We start from the raw sequence: 24,085 nt of genomic DNA, 5'->3' as shown, positions 1-24,085 counted from the left end.
CTCATGTTGCAACCCTTTCCCAAACAGATATCCACTCTCCTAATTTTGGAGTTTATTATTCCTGAGCATTACTATTGCTAGTAGACATATTGTAATATGTTTTGCTATTTAACATTGTATCCTTATCACTGCCTGCACATATTTTTCCTTAACTCCTTTTTATACTCAACCTTGGTTTTAAGCTTCATCCATTGATCTTACTTTTCATTTCTGTATGGTATCTCATAGTATGAAAATAATTCACTTTTCTAACGGCTTGCCATTCCAGTGCTATGGGTGTTCTTATTCATTCCTTGTGTATATGTATGCTTCTCTAGGGTGTATTTCCAGCAGTGGAACTGCTGGCTAATAGGATTTTATAGACTAAATATTACCAAACCATCCCCAGTGCAGTTGTCCTACTTTACACTTACATCAAAGAGGCATTTGGGTTCTAACTGTTCCGTATCACCATGGAAAGATGTTTTAATAGATACGGAAGTGTTTTCACTTGCAGGCATCTTTTACTATGTTTCTAATTTGTTGGCCATTCATATTTCTTATTCTGTGGATGCCTTATTTACCCATTTTCCCTTTTTCTTATTGTAAAATACTTTATTCTGATACTGACCCTTAGTCCATTACATGCAGTTTTAAATATATGCATGTGTATTAGTGGCAGATGTTATATTTCACTCAGTGCCTTATCATGATTCTCCTAATGAGGACATTCTTCTACACAACCACAATAATTTGTCACACTCATAAAACTTGACATTTACATAATCCTATTACCTAATATGAATATAATCCCTAATAATGCTTATAACTGTATTAATGTCTTAAATCCATGACCCAAAGTCCTTACATTTACTTAGCTATTTAACTCTTTTTATTAGGTAAGTTTTGATTTACCTGATAATTCTTTTTAGCAGTAGGTTCACAGCAAACATTTCTGGCAGGACTACGATGCAGATGCTGTGTTCTCAGGACCTGCCATGAGGCTTTTAGGTGTCAGTTTGTTCAGTTGTTGGTTCATCAGAGTTCACTTGCAAAGTTATACAAAAACCCTACCAAGATTTTAATTGGCATTTATTTAGATTTAATTATTTAATTGAGATTGAGATTAATTATCTCTTTATTATTAATAGATTTATTCCTAGGTTCCTTAATTTTTTATGCCATCTAAATAATTTTTAAAGATTTTTTTTTATGATAGATGGTACCTTTTTAAAAATTCCATTTTCTACTTATTTGTTGCTAGAGATTATTTAGGGAGAAGGCAATGGCACCCCACTCCAGTACTCTTGCCTGGAAAATCCCATGGGCGGAGGAGCCTGGTAGGCTGCAGTCCATGGGGTCGCTAAGAGTTGGACACGACTGAGCGACTTCACTTTCACTTTCCACTTTCATGCATTGGAGAAGGAAATGGCAACCCACTCCAGTGTTATTGCCTGGAGAATCCCACGGACGGAGAAGCCTGGTGGGCTGCAGTCCATGGGGTCGCACAGAGTCGGACACGACTGAAGCAACTTATCAGCAGCAGCAGCAGGGATTATTTATTACTGATATTATTTCCAACAGTTCTTTTTTATACATTAAGTATGTTACACTCACATTGTTCAAAAGTTAAAAGAAACATAATGACATACAGTGAAAGTCTTCCTCTAACCCTGAAGGTAGCCATCTCAGAGGCAACCAATATAGCTAATTCCTTACTCTCCTGGAACTATTTTATATAGATATAGTAATTGTGTGCATGTATTTATATACATGGTATGTTACCATTAAATAAATGGCAGGGCTACCAACAGAAATAAAAGCCAGAGAGAGGGCCTACTGTAGGAAGGACGGTGTGTGGTTTTATAATTTGATATTTATGATGACTATAAAATTTCCCAAACACCCCAGAAAAAATAAATGATTTAATGGAAAATCCCAAAATACATGACAGCCATTTCCACACTTTGCTACAATGATTCCATGTGCTTAGAAAAAGGAAATAGGGCTCCTTAAAAACAGATCACAGTCCTTCCTTGTGAAGCCCTTCACTCCTCTTTCAGAGCATACAGCACATCATCCTGGCTGACATTGAGCCGCACCCGACGGAGCACGTCATTCCTGCTAGGCTCCACGAGGAGGAGACGGCAGGCGCCCAGGCGAGAGCACACCGCCATCGTCTCCGACATGGTGGGGTACGGGAGGCCCTCCATCCTGCACAGCGCCACGTGCTGAATGTACACCTAGAAACAAAAAGCAAACCTGAGGTCAGCTAGTCATACGGGTAGTCCTGTATCCAATCATTATTTCTTTTCGGAAACTGAGACACTTCTTTTCCAGGATACTCAGGACCCCAGAAGGGAACCAAGGGGTGCCCCACTGGGATGAAAAGACAGGGACAGAATGTAGTACTGGCCTCAGGATCAGAAAATAGCAGGTCTGAACCCTGGTTCTACCAATTACCTAAATAAGCAAACGGGGCCAGTTATTTCACTTTTTAAGCTTCAGTTTTATCTATTAAATATATGATATTCCTCATGAGTTAATAGATATGAAATGCCTAGTAACTGTTACAGCTGTACAAACAGTCCTCATCTCCAGGGGCTGATGGTTCCAACTGAGAGTGTCATAATTCAAGTCAAATTTTGCTATACGGGCATTTTTTCTTGGCAGAAACAGTGAGCAGATGCCCAGGTATGACCCTTGGAAAAGTCAAAAGTCCAGAGAGAATACAGGACACTCTGCAGAAGAGCTGTCTCAGGCTTTAGAAAACCAGTAACAGGCAAAACATGATTAGCAACTAAATATTTAAAAACAGAATTCAGGACTTCCCTGGTGGTCCAGGGAAGAGCCCACCTGCCAACGCAGGGGACACGGGTTTGATCCCTGGTTCAGAAAGATTCCCCATGCCTCAGGGCAGCTAAGCCCAGGCACCACACTACTGAGCCTGCAGACCGAGAGCCTGTGCTCTGCAACAGAAGAAGCTGCCACAATGAGGAGCCCGAGCCCCGCAACAAAGAGTAGCCCCTGCTCGCCGCAAGAGAAAACCCAAGAGTAGCAACGAAGACCCAGAGCAGCCAAACATAAATAAATGAAGAAAAGCTGGAAGGAAATGTTCTCCTGACTTCTCTATTTATCTAAAACATACTCATACACACAGACATACAAACTGCTGGGTATACACTCAAACATCTTTGGTAATTCATCTTCAAAGGCAGCCCAGTACCTATGCACACCAGTTTCAAACAAACCTCGCCTCTGCCAGTGCCCAGCAGCCAACTTAGAACTGGTGCAGACCAGGGGAATCGACTGTTTAATTAAAACAAAGCATAGCGAAGGCCTGAGGCAGGCGTTGACGTGATGTGATTTCTGCCCAGTGCTCTGAATGTCAAAGTGAAGAAATTCAATGAAGCACCGGTAAATGGCAGGAGTGACTAGGACTCTCTTAAGATAGCCAAAATGCCTTGTCATCTAATTAGTGACTCACATGAATGGATGAAAGAGATTCCCACTGTCTCTACCTACTATCCATCGAAACCACAGCCAAGGGAATGGGCTTGGCAGAATCAGCGGGGTAAGAAGACCCTACTGAACTTGACTCTAGTGGGGCCAGGTGCAGAGACATGACAGGTGTAGCACAGTGAGCGGCCCCGGCTCACTAAGGCACGAGCCCTGATGATTCCTTTACTTGAGATAATTGAAATTATGCTCAGGGCATTTGGACTGGTCTTTGTGATTTGTTTTTAAACAAGGCTTGTTCTAAGAGCCATGCCTCCCACTATACCATAAACTGTATCAGGGCAGTTTTGTTCATCTGTGAATCTCCCACTTGCATAAAAGTATCTGGCACATAGTAAAGCTTCAATCTCATGTGCAGAAATCATTTGCTGTAGGTCTCTTCTCAGGCAATTCAACATGGTTTTATTTTATTTTCAATATACCAGCTCAATAAAAATGAGCTGGTTTGATATTCCCATGCATTTTAAAGGCACTAGACCAAAATCTAGGGTTTTTGAAAAACAGATCAATCACCTGTTGAAATGTTGCTTCCTCCAGTCCTGATCGACGGAACTCTGCAAGGATGGCTCTCAGGAAGCTCTGTTCCAGAATGGAGGAATTTCTTAAAGAAAATGAGGAAATGTGAATTCTCCGAAGTAGCTGCACAGTAAGTCCCCTACATGTGAACCTTCAAAGATACGAACGTGCATCTGGTTCCAGCAAGGAACCAGAACCTGTGCCGTCAACCTCAAGGTGAGTGAAGTGGCAGCGTGCCCTCCATCTCCTATTGCTGATGATCCCAGCTCTACCGTCTCCCACCGCCTCTCCCCGCTCAGTCAGTAAGTCTTCCTGCCTGTTCCCTGGTTGCCAGCTCCTGTATGCCACGTGTTGGACTGTACTGTATACTCTTGTAAGATGAAAAAATGTTTTCCTTATTTTGTCTTGTTTTTTATGTATTATTTACGTGAAAATATTATAAACCTATTACAGTACAGTACTATATAGGCAATTGTGTTAGTTGGGTACCTAAGCTAACTTCGTTGGACTTATGAACGCACTCTCAGAACGGAACTCATTTGTATGTAGGGGACTTCCTATACCACCAACCTGGAGAAAAGTCAAATAAAGATATTCTGTGTCTTAGAGAAAAGACAGGAAAAAACTTGGAACTGTCTCCTCCTATGTTCCTATATTATTTGGCAAGGATTTCCCTTCCCCCACCAAGTCTCATAATGATATGAAAAATACCACTTTGGAAGTGTGGGAACACAGCAAGTATATCTGGACATGTACCAGCACTCCCATTACATGGCTGAGTACATCATTCAAAGTCAGAGAATAGCTACTTCGATCTTATTTCCACAGCACTTTACTTCATAAACACCTATAGTGTAACTCAATATATCATACTAGGATTACATTTCTGTCTCTCTGACTAGACTATGCCCCTTAAGAAAAAGAACAGCATTGTCAGTAAATGTAGGTTGAATGAGTAAAAGCTTTGAAAGGAAAACATGCTTCCATGGCCCTCTTCAGTGGTCCTCCAAGGGAGGTTGAGAGTCGGGAGGCAGAGGGTCTTACTTGATGGCAGTGATATATGATGATGAAAACATCTCATCTATGGCTTCTAGTAAATGGGCTGTAGTAACCAGGCCAGGGGAGTCGGGCTTCTGGCAGGAGAACTCACAGATCTCTGTCGCACGCCTACAAATGTCCAGGCAGCGTCGTGCATCTCCAGAGAGGGCTGCGACCTACAAGAGGCAATATTTTATTCCTTGAGATCCCCTTGTCCTCTCGGTCCATGAGAAAAACCAACTGATTCTGTGTTCAGCTAAAAAGGAAGGTAGGGGGACTTTCCTGGTGGTTCAGTGGTTACAACTTCACCTTCCGATGCATGGGGTGAGTGTTTGATCCCTGGTCAGGGAGTTAAGATCCCACATACCTCTTGGGCATGGAACAGAAGCAACACTGCAACAAATTCAATAAAGACAAATGGACTTAAGCCTGAAATTAAGTACTTAGCCCTTGCTGGGAACGTGGTAGGAGCCCAGGTACACTGTAAATTATCATACTGTGTCTGGAACTCTTCCCTGAGTCCACACCTTTGTCTTGGCTTTACAGATAATTCCAGAATGGAAAAGGCAGAAATTCTCAGCTGTGTTTAATAATAGAGACATGAAGAAGTCTACAAGAAGAGACCCTTGGCCCAAGATTATTATTGAACCATCTGGGAAAAGAAGGGTCTCTTCCTTGCATAAAGAGAAAAAGCCAAGAGACTGAAGTGGAGCCTATTTTGCCACAGTCTGAGGCTCGTAGCACGTGGTCAGTTTTGGAAACCACCTGGCCAATGGCTAAATGAACCAGAATCAAGAGGGAATGAAGCCATGAAACTGGAGGACCCAGAGGAATCCGTGATTAGGTGAATCAGACCAGTCCCCCGTGCCAGCAGCTGTACTTTTGTGCCTGCCCTTCCATATGCACCGGGGCTGAGGGGCTCCTGGGCTCCCTCACGGGGAAGCTTTGCACTTTAAATTGCACTGAGGGAACTCCTGGACTCAGCACTGTCTGCAGGGACCTCTGTTTCTGTATCCCAAGTGCTTGCCAGCAATGCCGTAATTTGCCTAACAACCACTGCAGGCGATGACGCCTGTCTGATGGTATCCCCAAAAAACTATTTTCTTCCAAAATTTATACAACATCAGGTTTCAAAAAGCAAACTGTAGGGATTTCTCTGGTGGTCCAGTGGCTAAAACTCTGTGGTCCCAATGCAGGGAGCCCGGGGTTCCACCTCTGGTTGCGGAACTAGATCCCACATGCCACAGCTAAGTGTTCACATGTTGCAAGTAAAGGTCCTGTGTGCTACGACTAAGAGGCAGCACAACCAAATAAACAAATAAATATTGAAACAAATAAAAAACAAAGCGATAAGATTAAAAAACAGAATCGCAAATTATATAGGTATACACACACACACCAAACTAGGACATTAAAAAGAGTTATTTCTGGGAAGTGGGATTATAGGAGTTTTTTTATATGTTTTCTATTTCTGTTTTAAAAATTCAACTATAAGACATTCAAAATACTTTTGGGTCACTTTTCCAGTGACCCAAGACAGAAATATGAACAGCAGTGTATATTATTCCCTCCTTCTACTATCCCATATTCAGCTGGTGAGGATGTCCTGGGGGTGTTTCCTATCTTTCCTCCTTCCCTCATGTGAAGCAGCTCCATACAGTGGATAATAGCAGGGACTCAAGGGCTGCTGCAGAGGCCTAGAATCAGAGTGGGCAGGGGACCCTGGGAAGCAAGAAAACACCCAAAGCAGTTCCCCCTCCAAGGGCATGAGTCTTGGTGACCATAAGCACTCTTTTTGACTGCTGCTGGTGTGAGGGAGTCAAAAGAAAAAGCTGGGGCCACCAAACATGGAATCTGAGAAGACCTTGCATAAACTTGGGGTCCAGACACCACACCCCCAGTATGAGGGTGAGTGATTCTTCATGCAGAAGGGATGGCAAGAAAAATGGCCTGTGTGACTTTGGTATTAGCGGGGAGTGTAAGGGGGAAAAAACCCTCTGAGTCTTTGCAACTACAAGCCCTCATGTGGATCTGCAGCCCAAATTTATGTTGTGTCTCCTAAAAACCCTCAGTGAAGAATTTTGTTTAAAAATGGTCCCAGTTGGCAGTGCCCCTTGGTAACTGACAGAAGCACAAAACGAACTAAATGAATTCAAGTTCAACCCAGGCCTCAGTCAACTTCCAGATAAAGCTCTAAGGAGCAAAACACAAAAAAACAAGGAAACAAGGCCATACAGACATGGCCTTGTTTATAGAAGTAATAGAAGTAAACTCACAAAGACGTAAGATATCATAACTACAAGATAAACAATATAGGTATGTTTCTTTTTATGTTAAGGAACAAAAGAGAGGTTTGAAATTACAGGCAAGAGTTTTGGGTAAAAACAGCAGCCAAATTTGAAGCCTTCTGAAACAGTATTTAAAGACCAAGAACCCTAAATAAGCAAGCAACTGGAGAGCAGTAAACAATGTAATTCTGAAAGTTAGAAAGAGGTGGCAGGGTAGTAGTGGTTGACTTAGCTGACTGTAGAAAGCCCAGTCCTAAATCAGTAGTGAGGAATCCAAGAACAAACCTAAAGCTACACTAAAAATCTTCAAAACACTGAAACTGTTAGTGGTACTGGAACTGGGGGTAAAGGGGGAACTTTGTCTAAAATGAGGAGGACTGGTTGAAAGTTAAGAAACTGATGCCCTAGATTAGGAGTCAAACTATGGCCTGCCACATGTTTTTGTAAATAAAGTTTTATTGGAACACAGCTTTGCACATTTGTTTACGTGGCTGCTTTCACAATATAAGGGCAGGACTGATTAGTGGTAACAGACCATTATGGCCCACAAAACCTAAAACATTTACTACTGGCCATTCACAAAAGAAGTCTGCTGACCCTTGCCTAGGCCTCCCCCCATTTCATGCTGTTGGGTGAACATTAGAGCAACTGAGGGCTCTGTGAGAAAATGTTATGCCTTGGTAGTTTGTGCTGTTTCCATAAAACTCTCTGCCCTGGAGATTATCCCACTTATACCACAGCAGGAAACCAGAAATTTATTCTCAAGGAAAGAAAGTTTATCGACCTGGAACACTAGCAATTGTTGCCAAGGAGGGGATGTCCTTTACTAAATATAGACAGTTACTCTTTGCATACTGAATTTGAAGACCTCCACCCTCCCTGACTCCAGCCCACCTGCCCTGGTCAAAGGAAGAAAACCTCAAATAAGTAGGATGGTATATAAAAGGCCCATTCAGAGGGGGGAAAAGAACTTTTAGAAATTGTATGACTGCAGGGGTAGAATTGATGCTTTTGAACTGCAGTGTTGGAGAAGACTCTTCAGAGTCCCTTAGACAGCAAGGAGATCAAACCAGTCAATCCTAAAAGAAATCAGTCCTGAATATTCATTGGAAGGACTGATGAAGTTCCAATATTTTGGCTACCTCATGCAAAGAACTGACTCATTGGAAAAGACCCTGATGCTGGGAAAGACTGAAGGCAGGAGGAGAAGGGAACCACCGAGGATGAGATGGTTGGATGGCATCACCAATGCTATGGACGTGAGTTTGAGCAAGCTCTGGGAATTGGTGATGGACAGGGAAGCTTGCCGTGCTGCAGTCCTTGGGTTCACAAAGAGTAGGACACGACTGAGCAATTGAATTTAGTAACTGAGGGGTGGAGAAACTCTACCCAATAGAGGGGGTAGAGTAATTTTGAGGTTCTCTCTCCTGGAAAGCATAGCTTGGAGATAAACACCATATCTGGCTCTCTGCTGACCCTAATACTTAACAGAGTGTGCAGCTCTGAGCACGTGTTATAGACGTGTTGCTGCTATAGCCATTCAGAATTCACATTGTTTCTGGCAAGAAACTAGACAGAAGTTTACAATTCTTTTAGGTGCTGAAATACTGTGGCTGTGTGGTTTCTTTTGTTTAGTCCCAGGTAGACGTTTAACCTGCTTTGTTCCTCAGCAGCCTCGGAGAACTCTTAGTGGAATCTCAACTGGCATTCTCCCAGTGCGCCTCAAGTGGGAGAATGCCACACGTCATACCCACCACAGAGCATGCACCCTGCTAGGCACATTACAGACATGGTCTCATTTAATTCCCACAATGACCCTATGACATAGCTATTATCATTCCCATTTTTCAGAAGAAAACTGGAGCCCAGAAGTTTTAAACTAACTTTTCTATAACTTGCTACATACCTATTAGTGTTCAAACCAGGTTTGTCTACCTCATTGACTATGTTGCTCTTCTAATCATACAAAACACTCTGAATCAATTAATCTTCGTGTGTATATATATATATAATTATATATATATATATATAAAAGCCCATCATACTCAGAGCCTTTTAATAATTAATCATACAATAAGAAGCTTAAGGAATTTTTCAGAATTTCATTTCTATTTTCTGGAATTTGTTTTTACAGGACTTCCTAATTTTTTCTTCACCTCCAGAGCACCCAGCCTAGGGCCTGACATGGGCAGGTAGTCAGCAAACACTGTCAGTGTGGCCAGAGGCACCCCAAAGGCAACTCACCTTCCTGGCTACCAGCTGGATGGCATCATCCTCAAAAGCCTTTACGTGTCTGAGTCGGGACAGTAGGATCTGCCGCAGCTGGCTGTGAGTATAAGGCTGGAAGCACATCCTGGTTAGACCCTGGGGAGCCAAGGCGGCAGAGGAAGAAGTTCATGGATTTCCCACTCGGGACAGTCCTGGTGGAAAGCCACTTGCAAATCCCCCAAACCAAGTCTCAGATAACAATTTACACATTTCATCCCAGGACTACCACTGCTTCCTGCTCCTTTTGTTACTGACAATGGCCTGTGGCACCCTGTAGGGCAGTAGTTCTCAACAATTTTTTCATTTAGTTTAAAAGAAACTTTTATTCTACCGGAATCATTTACTAGTAGATCTGAGCAGAGGTGCTCTCATTAGAGCTAGAGGGAGGATCTTTAGCTCTGTAACATCGGCTGAGCTTCTGGTTTCACTTCTGCTGAACCACAAGGTCCACAAGGCCAGAGACCAGGTCTGCCCTGTTCACTGCCACATTCCGTGCATCTAACACTGCCTGCCAAGGGGTAAGCACTTAATTTTTTTTTAAAATAATTAAACCTTTAGTGCTCTGTGCAGTTTGAGTGCAGAGGTAGTAGAACCCCAAGAAGATACATTTGCAGAAAACCATGCAACGGCGACATATTTAATTCTAATGTAGAGATTACCAGAATTTCAGAAATAACATTTCTTCCTTTTCCCCATCTATTTTAGATTCCTATGTATTCATTTTTGCAGAACTCCTTGGCCCAGGTTCTGGGACTATAAGAACAGCTCGAGAATGGCCCTACCAGTCGGCTGGACACCCGGTTCATCATGATGCGCTCTGGCAGATCCATGGTGTTAGCAATGGTCAGGACCACAAGGCGGGCCTCCTTGTGAGTGGGCCAGTCAAAGAGATTGTACATTACGTCTTGCTTCTGGGTCCACAGAAGGTCAAGCTGCCAAGAAACGGAGAGAGACACAGGGTCAACCACAGAGAACGAGCCAGGCCCCCAGGGAGAAGCCGGTTACCGCTGCTTCAGCAGCATGTGCCCTCAGGTCACACCACCTGAGCAGCAAGGATGTCGATGGACACATGCCCCTCCCCCAACCAGAGAATGTGCCCAAGTGAAGGAGAAGGGAGCCAGGACTTCCCTCCTGCCTTGTATCTGCTCCCAAACATCAGTCCAGAGCCACTGCGGTCCTCCCGTGGGCGCCTTCTCACCTCATCCACAAGCAGCACGGTGGTCTCCTGAGAGGACCCTTGAGAGCGGAATCGCTTAGCCAGCAGCGCTGCTGCGTGGTTGGCTGTTGCCCTTCTACCTGTCAGCTTCTGCAGTGAGGGGAAAAGAATGGGAGTGGTACACTCTAAGGATGTGACTCCCCTTTTAAGAGTTTCAAGTTAAGTCTGCCTATAGAGGAAGCTATTTAGCCTGAGGACTTCAGTATCCTACCCTCTGCCTTCCACCAGGAGGAGAAGAGAAGGCCACAAGAGACATAAATTGTGTCTGAAATGCACATGAGCCACAGTTCAATCCCAGAAGCCTCTCCAGAATCATCAATGCATGACTGGACGTTACTTGTTCCGGGACAGCAGCTCGTGAGTCGAAAGTCCAGCCTACCCTTTTCCAGTGTACTGCCATGCCTGCTGTATACTAATGGTTTTCACCCTCCTGGTAAGTACTAGCTCCCAGACTTCAAGGTCCTTGAGGGCATGAATTCTGCCTTCTTTGCCCTTTCTACTGCTACACATACAGCAAGTTGAAAACATATTATATGCATGAAACTAAGTATACCTTTCCCTTTTCATGTGCCACCCAGAAACGATATTTTCCAGAAAGCCCCAATCGGAATTCCCTGGCAATCCAGTGGCTGAGACTCTCTGCACTTTCACTGCTGAGGGCCTGGGTTGAATCCCTGGTTAGGGAACTAGGATCCTGCAAGCTGCTTGACCAAAAAAAAACACCCCAAACCAAAACAAAATAAACCAAGAAAGCCTAACAAGCTCTGCTCACCTGCAAGATTTGCACGTAGACTTGGTGGGGTTCTGTCAGCTTCATGCCATTGACCTCAATGTATTGAAAGGGAGGAACTTCATTGGCTTGGGCTGCCTGCTGCAGGCAACATATCACCTCGTGCACAGTGGCAGTCTTCCCTGTCCCAGGGACCCCGGAGATGTACATGCACCTGGGGTGAGAGAAGACCCCGGGCTAGGCCTGTGTAGCTGCGTCACACTATCATCAGTTATGAGTATGAGAATATATGCTGAAGGAAGGACCCCTGAAATATGGAGGTGGGAGGAGTAAGGGTCATTTTGGGAAGCTGATTAGAGCAGGACCTGTTTATATACAGTCATTCATTCCATAAGCAATGCTGTATGCAAAATGGCTCCCCAAAAAGGCCAGAGTTATTTTCTGTGTAAGACAAAATTTCTATAGAAATACTGTGATAACAAAAGCTGCTTCAGCAGTGAGCTTGCCTGTTTTTCCAACACTAGGGAAAGGCTGCTTGGTTGAACTGCACCTGAGAGGGTAACAGGCAGGAAGGCCAGGGGGGATCCAAAGGGAGGAAATAGCCTGCAAGTGTCAGACATTTTTATCTCTCTTAAGCGGCAGGAGGAAACAAACTAGCGATATTTTTCCTTCTCTATACAACTTGAAAAGGAGGTTTCTCTTAAAATACTGTGCAGCCATAATGACACCTGGTTTCACCTGAAGTTAACTATTCTCAAACCTAGAGATAACCAATGCCTTTTTCTTATGGAAATGTCTGTCTTAAGCTATGCTAATGTACTATGCATTTACCCCAAACTCTGTCTTCAAGTCGGTTCCTCCTCTTGGCTCAGAACCTACTTGACAAACCAGTATGTTATTCTCAGATATTGTTCCCCTAATCTATGTAAATGAAACTATTTGTATGGTTGTCTGCCCTTCTTCAAGATTCAAGTTAATCATTTTATGGCCCAGGATAAACCATGTGGTGCCAAGATTATCCCAAAATGCATCTTATGGGTGAGGGGCCTGGTGCCATTCTGAGTTTTAAGACATTCCTTTCTTTCATTAACAGACTGCTAGTGACTATATAGAAAGTGAAGAGGAACTAAAAAGCCTCTTGATGAAAGTGGAGAGTGAAAAAGTTGGCTTAAAGCTCAACATTCAGAAAATGAAGATCATGGCATCTGGTCCCATCACTTCATGGGAAATAGATGGGGAAACAGTGGAAACAGTGTCAGACTTTATTTTTTTGGGCTCCAAAATCACTGCAGATGGTGACTGCAGCCATGAAATTAAAAGATGCTTACTGCTTGGAAGGAAAGTTATGACCAACCTAGATAGCATATTCAAAAGCAGAGACATTACTTGGCCAACAAAGGTTCCTCTAGTCAAGGCTATGGTTTTTCCTGTGGTCATGTATTGATGTGAGAGTTGGACTGTGAAGAAGGCTGAGCGCCAAAGAATTGATGACTTTGAACTGTGGTGTTGGAGAAGACTCTTGAGAGTCCCTTGGACTGCAAGGAGATCCAACCAGTCTATTCTGAAGGAGATCAGCCCTGGGATTTCTTTGGAAGGAATGATGTTAAAGCTGAAACTCCAGTACTTTGGCCACCTCATGTGAAGAGTTGACTCACTGGAAAAGACTCTGATGCTGGGAGGGATTGGGGGCAGGAGGAGAAGGGGACGACAGAGGATGAGATGGCTGGATGGCATCACTGACTCAATGGACGTGAGTCTGGGTGAACTCCGGGAGTTGGTGATGGACAGGGAGGCCTGGCGTGCTGTGATTCATGGGGTCGCAAAGAGTCGGACACGACTGAGCGACTGAACTGAACTGAACTGAACTGAGTGACTAACATCCAGCTGAAGACTAGCAGGGGTACTCTTTCTGCCCACTTCTGATGCCTATATCAGAAGCTTTCTCTATCTCCTTTATACTTTAATAAAACTATTACACCAAAGCTCTGAGCGATCAAGCCTCGTCTCTGGCCCCGGATTGAATTCTTCTCCTCCGGGGGCCAAGAATCCCGGTGTCTTTGCATGATTCAACAACAACCTTTCACACCTACGGTGGTGCACTTAGCAGGGGCCTCCTGACCATTCTGCCTCCCTCAACACAACTCACCCTCCAGTGTGGTCAAGGAGTTTGCTTTCCACAAAGTTGTAAATGTCCTGGAATTCCTGTTCCCGACAGGGAAGAGACTCCGGTACAGCAGAAACATGCAGCCTACAGTGGTGGTAAATGAGGGAAAAGGAGGACATTAGAAACAATTTACTGTCAACCCCATAATAAAGGAAAAGACTTATCTATAGTTTCTACTGGAAACCTTAATCACAAATCCACGGGAATGCCTTCATTCTTAAACCTCTTCATTTGGCCCTTCTCCACCCATACAAATTAAACAGCTCAGTGGTTCTAATCAAGAGTACATATTACTTGGGTGCTTTCCCCAGATCACGTGGGTGGACCTCATCTCACATAAGATTATGATTCAGCTGATTTCTGGCAGGATCTAGGCTTACCTATTTTTAAAAAGTCCCCACAAAGTTCTAAAACGTACTGCAACTGAGAAGCAGTGTCGTGACCTTCCATCCCTGAGAAAGGGGTAGCACTGCACTGCAGACTCCTCCCAGAACTTGCCCACAGTAGTTCACTCAGACACTGCTTGAGAGGTTTCTCCTTTCTAAACATGCACCTTCATTTTACCCTCTACCTTTATTATATACTGGGCTTCCCTGATAGCTCAGCTGGTAAAGAATCTGCCTGCAGAGCAGGAGACCCCGGTTGGATTCCTGGGTCAGGAAGATCCACTGGAGAAGGGATAGGCTACCCATTCCAGTATTCTTGGGCTTCCCTTGTGGCTCAGCTGGTAAAGAATCCACCTGCAGTGCGGGAGACCTGGGTTTGATCCCTGGTTTGGGAAGATCCCCTGGAGAAGGGAAAGGCTACCCACTCCAGTATTCTGGCTGAGAGAATTCCATGGACTGTATAGTCCATGGGGTCGCAAAGAGTCAGACACAACTGAGCGACTTTCACTTTGTTAGTATATACAGAATGACTAGGAAGTACTGCCAGTTCACATGAATAAAAGCAGAGGTCTGCTTCGGCCTATCTGAAAGGGGCCCCAGAGCGGCGTCACCTTAGCCGGGCCTCCTCCAGCATGTTGGTGGGCCCCTGGGCAGCCAGGTTTCGGCTGCGGATCCGGGGAGTGGCATCACGTGGTGTTCTGGGCTCAGGCTGTGTTCAAAAGAAGGAAATTTAGATAATCAACAAGGACCTACTGTACAGCACAGAGAACTCTACTCAATATTCTGTAATAACCTAAATGGGAAAAGAATCTGAAAAATCGTGGATCTATATATATGTATAAAACTGAATCACTTTGCTGTACACCTGAAACTAACACAGCATTGCAAATCACCAATACTCCAAAACAAAATAAAGATTTTTAAAAGAGAGAGAACATATTTTAGAAGGGAAAAACAAAGCAAACTCCATCCACGATGCATCAGCAAATCTGATTTCTGATGATCTGATAAAAGGAAGAGAGGTAGTGAGTCAATTCCTCTAAGTTTTTTCCTGTATAAAGTACCAAGATTCTCCCTTTCTCCCCTCACATTACACATACATTTTGTTCACAGTCCAAACAATTTCTTATTTCTAATTTACATATAGTATGAGGATCTGAAAACACTGTCAGTCTGACTCAATGAAACTATGAGCCATGCCATGTAGGGCCACACAAGACAGGCAGGCATGGTGGAGAATTCTGACAAAATGTGGTCCACTGGAGAAGGGAATGGCAAACCACTTCAGTATTCTTGCCTTGAGAACCCCATGAACAGTATGAAAAGGCAAAAAGATAGGATACTGAAAGGTGAACTTCCCATGTCGGTAGATGCCCAATATGCTCCTGGAGCTCAGTGGAGAAATAACTCCAGAAAGAATGAAGAGACGGAGCCAAAGCAAAAACAACACCCAGTTGTGGATATAACTGGTGATGGAAGTAAAGTCCAATGCTGCAAAGAACAATACTGCACAGAAACCTGGAATGTCAGGTCCGTGAATCAAGGCAAATTGGAAGTGGTCAAACAGAAGATGGCAAGAGTGAACGTTGACATTTTAGGAATCAGCGAACTAAAATGGACTGGAATGCATGAATTTAACTCAGATGACCATTATATCTACTACTGTGGGCAGGAATCCCTTAGAAGAAATGAAGTAGCTATCATGGTCAACAAAAGAGTCTGAAATGCAGTACTTGGATGAAATCTCAAAAATGACAGAATGATCTCTTCGTTTCCAAGGTGAACCATTCAATATCACAGTAATCCAAGCCTATGCCCTGACCAGTAATGCTGAAGTTGAACAGTTCTATGAACCCACAAGACCTTCTAGAACTAACACCCAAAAAAGTTGTCCTTTTCATTATAGGGGACTGGTATGCAAAAGTAGGAAGTCAAGAAATACCTGGAGTAACAGGCAAATTTGGCCTTGGAGTACAGAATGAAGCAGGGCAAAGGCTAATAGAGTTTTGCCAAGAGAATGCACTGGTCATAGCAAACACTCCCTTCCAACAGCACAAGAGAAGACTCTACACATGGACATCATCAGATGGCCAATACTGAAATCAGATTGAATATATTCTTTGCAGCCAAAAATGGAGAAGTTCTATACAGTCAGCAAAAACAAGACCAGGAGCTGACTGTGGCTCACATCATGAACTCCTTATTGCCAAATTAAAACTTAAATTGAAGAAAGTAGGAAAACCACTGGACCACTCAGGTATGACCTAAATCAAATTCTTTACAATTATACAGTAGAAGTGAGAAATAGATTCAAGGGATTAGATCTGATAGACAGAGTGCCAGAAGAACTATGGACAGAGGTTCGTGGCATTGTACAGGAGGCAGGGATCAAGACCATCCCCATTCACGAAAAAGAAATGCAAAGAGGCAAAACGGTTGTCTGAGGAGGCTTACAAATAGCTGTGAAAAGAAGAGAAGTGAAAGGCTAAGGACAAAAGGAAAGATATACCCATTTGAATGCAGAGTTCCAAAGAATAGCAAGGAGAGATAAGAAAGCCTTCCTCAGTAATCAATGCAAAGAAATAGAGGAAAACAATAGAATGGGAAAGACTAAGAGATTTCTTCAAGAAAAGTAGAGATATCACGGAAACATTTCATGAAAAGATGGGCACAATAATGGAAAGAAATGGTATGGACCTAACAGAAGCAGAAGATATTAAGAAGAAGTGGCAAGAATACACAGAAGAGCTGTACAAAAAAGATCTTCATGACCCAGATAATCACAATGGTATGATCACTCACTGAGAGCCAGACATCCTGGAATGCAAAGTCAAGTGGGTGTTAGGAAGCATCACTACAAACAAAGCTAGTGAAGGTGATGAAATTCCAGTTGAGCTCTTTCAAATCCTGAAAGATGATGCTGTGAAAGTGCTGCACTCAATATGTCAGCACATTTGGAAAACTCAGCAGTGGCCACAGGACTGGAAAAGGTCAGTTTTCATTCCACTCCCAAAGAAAGGCGATGCCAAAGAATGCTCAAACTACCACACAATTGCACTCATCTCACACGCTAGTAAAGTAATGCTCAAAATTCTCCAAGCCAGGCTTCAGCAGTACGTGAACCGTGAACTTCCAGATTTTCGAGCTGGATTTAGAAAAGGCAGAGGAACCAGAGATCAAGTAGCCAACATTCACTGGGTCATTGAAAAAGCAAGAGAGTTCCAGAGAAACATCTGCTTTATTGACTATCCCAAAGCCTTTGACTGTGTGGATCACAACAAACTGGAAAATTCTTCAAGAGATGGGAATACCAGACCATCTTACCTGTCTCTTGAAAAATCTGTATGCAGGTCATTAAGCAACTGGACATGGAAAAACAGACTGGTTCCAAATCGGGAAAGGAATACGTCAAGGCTGTATATTGTCACCCTGCTTATTTAACTTATATGCAGAGTACATCATGACAAAGTGGGATGGATGAAGCACAAGCTGGAACAAGATTGCTGGGAGAAATATCAATAACCTCAGATATGCAGATGACACCACCCTCATGGCAGAAAGTGAAGAACTAAAGAGCCTCTTGATGAAAGTGAAAGTGAAAAAGCTGGCTTAAAACTCAACATTCAGAAAACTAAGATCATGGCATCTAGTCCCATTACTTCATGGCAAATAATGTGGAAACAGTGGAAATAGTGACAGAGTTTATTTTTGGAGGCTCCAAAATCACTCCAGATGGTGACTGCAGCCATGAAATTAAAAGATACTTGCTCTTTGGAAGAAAAGTTATGACCAAAAGAGACAGCATATTAAAAAGTAGAGACATTATTACTTTGCCAGCAAAGGTCCATCTAGTCAAGGCTATGGTTTTTCCAGTAGTCATGTATGGATGTGAGAGTTGGACTATAAAGAAAGCTGAGCGCCAAAGAATTGATGCTTTTAAACTGTGGTGTTGGAGAAGACTCTTGAAGGAGATCCAACCAGTCCATCCTAAAGAAAATCAGTCCTGAATCTTCATTGGAAGGACTTATGCTGAAACTGAAGCTCTAATACTTTGGCCACCTGACACGAAGAACTGAGTCATTTGAAAAGACCCTGATGCTGGGAAAGATTGAAGGTGGGAGGAAAAGGGGATGTCAGAGGATGAGATGGTTTGATGGCATCACCAACTCAATGGACATGTGCTTGAGTAGACTCCAGGAGTTGGTGATGGACAGGAAGGCCTGGTGTGCTGCAGTTCATGGGGTCACAAAAAGTCAGACACGACTGAGTGACTGAACTGAACTGAACTGACGAAGGAATGAATAAAAGTACGAATTATATACTTTTTCAAATAAACTTATCTTAAAAGAAAGACAAATATTAAGAAATCCTAAATACTCTGCCCCAATATAGGGTAGAGTAGAAGGCATAAACTAGGTTTGATTCATAAGATCCTCCTCTATTCCACCCCCGTGAGTTGCATTTACTGATTAAAATTTAAAAAATCATCCCTAAAAAAAAGATTCTCCTTTAGACTTTTTGAAAATATGGCCAAACTTTAGTTCAGAATTTCCAAAATTCACTACATAGTACCCAGAGAAACCTCCCCAGACTTTTCCACTCTAGACCTCAGGGTCACTGTTCAGCTTAGGCCAACAGCCCTATTTTACTATTCTGTTCCTTGCCTCTGGCTCACTGGAGCAGGCCTGCTACCCAGCAGTATCCACAGGGTTTTCACAAAGCACTCCCTTTTGTGGGGGCGTTTCACCTACCAACCCTCTGCTTCCAGCCAAGATATAAAGTGACAATCTCTGCACCTTTTCTCAAAAGCAGAGAAGCACTTAAGACTCAAATCAGCTTTATATCTATTAACTTGGAGAAAACAGGAAAATAGTAACAAAACCTTGCGAAGAAGTTATTTTTTTTAAAAAGGCTGTCCTCTAACCTTTTTTATTATGCTAAAAAGGGCCCCCCACACCCTAAATCCATTCTTCTGGGCGGGACTCAGAAAATGGAATCAAACCAGAGCTATTCCCTTATATAAGATTGCCTGGTCTCCAAAGGTGATCTATTGGAGAGGCCCCCAACCTCCTCACGACTGGAGGTGGAGCTTACATAATAATAGAAATAAAGTGCACAATGAATGTGATGTGCCTGAATCATCCCTAAATCTACACACGCCACCTCCCTCAACCCAGTCCATGGAAAAACTGTCTTCTAGGAAACCAGTCCATGGTGCCAAAAAGGTTCAGGGGTGCTGAACTGGATTTCTTTCCCTAAAAGTCTTTTGTTGACTTCAACCCAAGCTCAATTACGTTTTTCTTGATATGGAGAAACAGAGATCGGCTTTAGAAAAAGTCTCCTAATTAGGCATTTCTAAATTGCTCTAAGGAACAAGATGCTTCATGAAGAAAAGTTTCCTAATATACTAATAGTCTCCTGGAAGGTCACAATAACATAAGTTAAAGGCCCCGAGAAGTCATGTGACAGTGAAACCAATTTAACTTTGTTTAATCCAAACATTTTTCAAACATATCTGAACACGGTAGGACCATCTTTTCTCAATAGCTTTCAATGTTATTCTGCTCAGTTTCACAAAAAGCAGACAGACGTCCCCATTTTCAGTCCTAGGGTTCACTTAGAACTTTCCTCCATGAATACACAAGGCACACTACTCAATATTCTGTAATAACCTATATGGGAAAAGAATCTGAAAAAGAACTGATATATGTATAGCTGAATCAACTGGCTATACACCTGCAACACACTGTAAATCCACTACTCTCCCCTCCAAAAAAGAAGCTTTCCTCTATGAATATTCCAAGCGGCATAGCTTTGAATTTGAGAGACATGTGCTCAAAATCCAGCTGTTACTAGTTGTGTGACTTCAGTCATCACAATTTCTAAATTAAGAGAGGAGCTTCACTGGGAATAAACCTAAAAGAATCTTACAGTTCTCTTTGGTGTCTTGGAGGGAGTCTGTAAGGAAGACTTCATGGAAGAGCGTAGGTTCCTGGACACACTGTTGGGTGTTCTCCTTGGAAGCGGGGTTGTGGAAGCCTCTTCCTCCTCACTGTCACAGTCTGAAATCTCGGCTGCTGGCAGAAACTCTTCATCATTTTGGTCACTTTTACTGTTACCTAAAAACCTAAATTGCAGGACACGTTATCTTCTGATATTCAGTGTGTGAAGTCTAAATAAGAAGCTCCTATCAGGTCAGTGTGGATGCGAGTATTGCAGTCTCTCCTGCAACGGAGCAATATCAGATGTGCTCCAGTTCTTGGGCCCTTGCTACTGAGAAGCTCTGCTAAGGGCTTTATTCATATTATTTCATTAAACCCATCAACAACTTTGTGACTTGTATATTACTTTTCCCAGTTTACAGATGAGGAATCCACAGCTTAGAAAGGTTAAGTAATCTTCCCAAGGTTACACAGATAGTACTAGGTTGGTGCAAAAGTAACTTCAGTTTTGCGTTGGTGAACTTTGCTGTTTGATATTGTAATACATTCTTAAATACATGTGGCTATGCTATACATCATCTTAATGCGTATTTGTTGCTTCATGTTTTTTTGCTAATGACATTACTTGCTGTTAATTTTATATTTATTTTAGACTAGGGAAATGATGTTAGGCAAAAGGCAAATTCAAGCAATTTTCTTATTCGAGTTCAAAATGAGTTGTAAAGCAGCAGAGACAACTCACAGTATCAGCAATGCATTTGGCCCAGGAACTGCTAACCAACATACAGTGCAGTGCTGCTTCAAGAAGTTTTGCAAAGGAACAAAAGTCTTGAAGATGAGGAGTGCAGTGACTGGTCATCAGAAGTTGAGAATGACCAATTGAGAGGATCATCAAGGCTGAAAAGTGTTACTTGCTGAGTTGTGTCTGATTCTTTGTGGACCCCGTGGACTATAGCCTACCGGGCTCCTCTGTCCATGGAATTCTCCAAACAAGAATACTGGAGTGGGTAGCCATTCCTTTCTCTAGGGGATCTTCCCAACCCAGGGATGAAACCTGAGTGTCCTGCATTGCAGGCAGATCCTTTACCATCTGAATCACCAGGGAAGCCCCTCATCGAAGCTGATCCTCTTACAACTACACAAGAAGTTGCTGAAGAACTTAACACCGGCCTTTCCACATTCTACACTTGGCATTTGAAGCAAATTGGAAAGGTGAAAAAGCTTGATACCTGGGTGCCTCATGAGCTGACCACAAATAAAAAAAATTGTCATTTTGAAGTGTCGTCTCTTATTCTACACAACAATGAACCATTTCTCAATCGGATTGTGAGATACAATGAAAAGTGGATTTTATATGACAACTGGTGACAGCCAGCTCAGAGGCTGGACCAAGAAGAAGCTCTAAGCACTTCCCAAAACCAAACTTGCACCAAAAAGAGGTCATGGTCACTGCTTGATGGTCTGCTGACAGTCTGACCCACTACAGCTTTCTGAATCCCAGCAAAACCATTACATCTGAGACATATGTTCAGCAAATCAATGAGATGCACTGAAAACTGCAAAGGCTGCAGCCAGCATTGGTTGATAGAAGGGCCCAATTCTCCACAACAGCAGCTGACTGCACGATGCACAGCCCGCGCTTCAAAAGTTGAACGAATCAGGCTATCAAGTTTTGCCTCATCCGTTATATTCACCTGACCTCTTACCAAACAACTACCACTTCCTCAAGCATCTCAACAACTTTTTGCAGGGAAAACACTTCCATAACCAGCAGGAAGCAGAAATGCTTTCAAAGAGTTCCTCGAATCCCAAAGCACAAATTTTTATGCTATAGTAATAAATAAACAAACTTATTTCTCGCTGGCAAAAATAATTTGATTGTACTGGTTCCTGTTTTGATTAGAAAAGGTGTGTTTGAGCCTAGTTATAATGATTTAAAATTCACAGTCCAAAACTGCAATTATGTTTGCACCAACCTAATAAATGACAAAGCCTAGGTTCAAATCCAAGTCTATGAGAATCAAAGTTCATGGTCTTAGTCACCCTACTAATAGTCTTGCTGGGTGTGATGATTATGGGGCCCTGGGAGCCACCTAAGCCAAGAGCAGTGTTTCTTGTCCCTTTCAAACTATGATGTTTATGTGAAATTAACAAAATTCCAGACATACTAGGTAAAGGTAAATTTCAATGGATTAGCAAATAAACAAGAAATGCTAAGAGGATTTAAGAACTAGGATTATAGATTTCACAGATGGCAGTGATGTTTTTCTGCCTGCCAAGGAACAGTCTTACCTAAGCTGCTGCCTAATCCGATTCAAAGTCAAGAGAGAACTCTTCCTGCGGATACGGGAAGCAGAGGGAGCTTCATCCTGAACTTCTGGCTCTTTACCTTCCCTGCAAGATATCACAGCAAGATTACGGAAAGCGGTTTTGGGTGCCAGTTATCAGCAGCAGGACTGGAAGTGAGTCAGGTAGTCTAACAGGCTCCTATTCTTTTGGCAGCTACTTTGGAAGGAGCTAAGCAAAATTTGCCCAAAAGTTTATAATGGAAGTTTGACTCAAACCCAGAGATTAAAGTTTGCCAAAAGCTTATCATTTAAAGTAGACTCATCACCTCCACAACTAGAAATCAGAATATATTAATACTAATTCTACACAGAGTTTCTTATTCTTTTTAAATTTTTGAAGTATCTATAATTTACTATCCACTCAAGGTTAGTAGCAATGCAGGTATACTCTCAATGCAAAGCATTTATCAAGAAATCTAGGTAAAGGACTTTACTGGAAGTCCAGTGGTTAAGACTTTGCCTTTCAATGCAAGGAGTGCAGGATTGATCAAACAAGGTTTGATCCCGGGTTGGTGAACTAAGATTCCATATACCTTGGGGCTAAAAATCCAAAACTTAAACAGAAGCAATATTGTAACAAATTCAACAAAGACATTAAAAATTATACACATTAAAAAAAAATCTAAAAAAAAAAAAAAAAAAAAAAAGAAACCAAATAAAATCAGAAAAGCCAGGTGCTAGAGTTTCTGAACAGCAATCACAGAAATTTCAGGACTGTAATATTTGTACAGCCCATTATGTACAGACAAGGCCCAGTGTCAAACTTCAGAGTTGTTCTAAATGCATTATCTTATTGTATTTTATGTATTTGAAAATGGTTTCTAGTTTAAAAAAAAAAGAAAGAAATTGATTAAGAAAATTACTGTTAAAATGTGGTAAAGAGCCAAGCAAGTAATGAAATCCAAGACTGTGAAGCAATTCAGGTCTGGGAATCATCTTCTGGAGCAGCAATCCCCAAAGGAAAGCTGGGTATATCAGAATCATCCTAAGAGTGTCTCAAAAATACAGATTCCTGGGCCCAACACCTGGAGACTGATTCACTACATCTGGGGAGAGGCTCAGAAATCTGGATTTTAAAAAAGCTGGTGATTCTGTGACACAGACAGATTCACTGGCTGTGACCCACACATTTCCATCATGTGAAGGATCTTGATTTGCTCTGTGGGAGGCAGGGTAACATCCCCAAGTCACCTTCTTTTGATGTATTCTGGTTTCAGAATCACAGAAGGCACCACTGAGGACTTCCATCCCCCGACGGTAGGAGTAAGTGTTCTTTCTTCACTAATCTCTGTTGTTTTCAAAGCTGGGGCTCGAGCTCTCAGGATCATGCCATGATCAGGTGAGGTCTTCTTGGCATCTTTGGTACAGGAGTGTTGAATCTCTCCAGTTTTCTCTGGGGCTTTCAGAGCTGGAGATGAGGTCTGAGAACCATCAGGCAGAGACCTCTTTGAAGGTGATATGACCTCAGAGAAGGCCACTTTCCGTTTCATTCTTCCAGGAGAATCCAATGAGGCACACGAAGCTGCCTGGGAAATCCTTGTGTTAGGAGTCCTAGGGAAACCTAAGTTCAAGAGAAATCACCGTAGACAGTGTGTGAATTTTATAACAAGCACTGAACAGATTGCTAATCTCTTTAGAGATAAATTCTTTCACTGAGCGATACAAAGACATGAATTATCCATATTTGGAAT

The 24,085-nt window shown here is 42.6% G+C and overlaps 1 protein-coding gene across 2 annotated transcripts in view; it reads right to left on the bottom strand.

The window, feature by feature from the left end:
* Positions 1–1,516: 1,516 nt before the first annotated feature.
* The window catches only part of ORC1 (origin recognition complex subunit 1), a 37,829-nt gene continuing 15,260 nt past the window's right edge, over positions 1,517–24,085 (bottom strand). For both annotated transcript variants that reach the window (XM_055585893.1, XM_055585892.1), the window contains 12 exons: positions 23,586–23,955; positions 22,339–22,440; positions 20,036–20,231; positions 14,716–14,813; positions 13,701–13,802; positions 11,597–11,768; positions 10,807–10,914; positions 10,391–10,540; positions 9,585–9,704; positions 5,059–5,228; positions 4,012–4,099; positions 1,517–2,222 (listed from right to left, as the gene is read on the bottom strand). In XM_055585893.1, the coding sequence (XP_055441868.1) occupies positions 2,028–2,222; positions 4,012–4,099; positions 5,059–5,228; positions 9,585–9,704; positions 10,391–10,540; positions 10,807–10,914; positions 11,597–11,768; positions 13,701–13,802; positions 14,716–14,813; positions 20,036–20,231; positions 22,339–22,440; positions 23,586–23,955 (1,871 nt within the window). In that variant the 3' untranslated portion in view covers positions 1,517–2,027. The remainder of the gene's footprint in view (positions 2,223–4,011; positions 4,100–5,058; positions 5,229–9,584; positions 9,705–10,390; positions 10,541–10,806; positions 10,915–11,596; positions 11,769–13,700; positions 13,803–14,715; positions 14,814–20,035; positions 20,232–22,338; positions 22,441–23,585; positions 23,956–24,085) is intronic.

Source organism: Bubalus kerabau, chromosome 6, assembly GCF_029407905.1.
Source record: "Bubalus kerabau isolate K-KA32 ecotype Philippines breed swamp buffalo chromosome 6, PCC_UOA_SB_1v2, whole genome shotgun sequence".
Lineage (NCBI taxonomy): Eukaryota > Metazoa > Chordata > Mammalia > Artiodactyla > Bovidae > Bubalus > Bubalus kerabau.
Note: the sequence above shows the minus strand (reverse complement) of the source record. Positions and strands in the feature narration are given on the sequence as shown.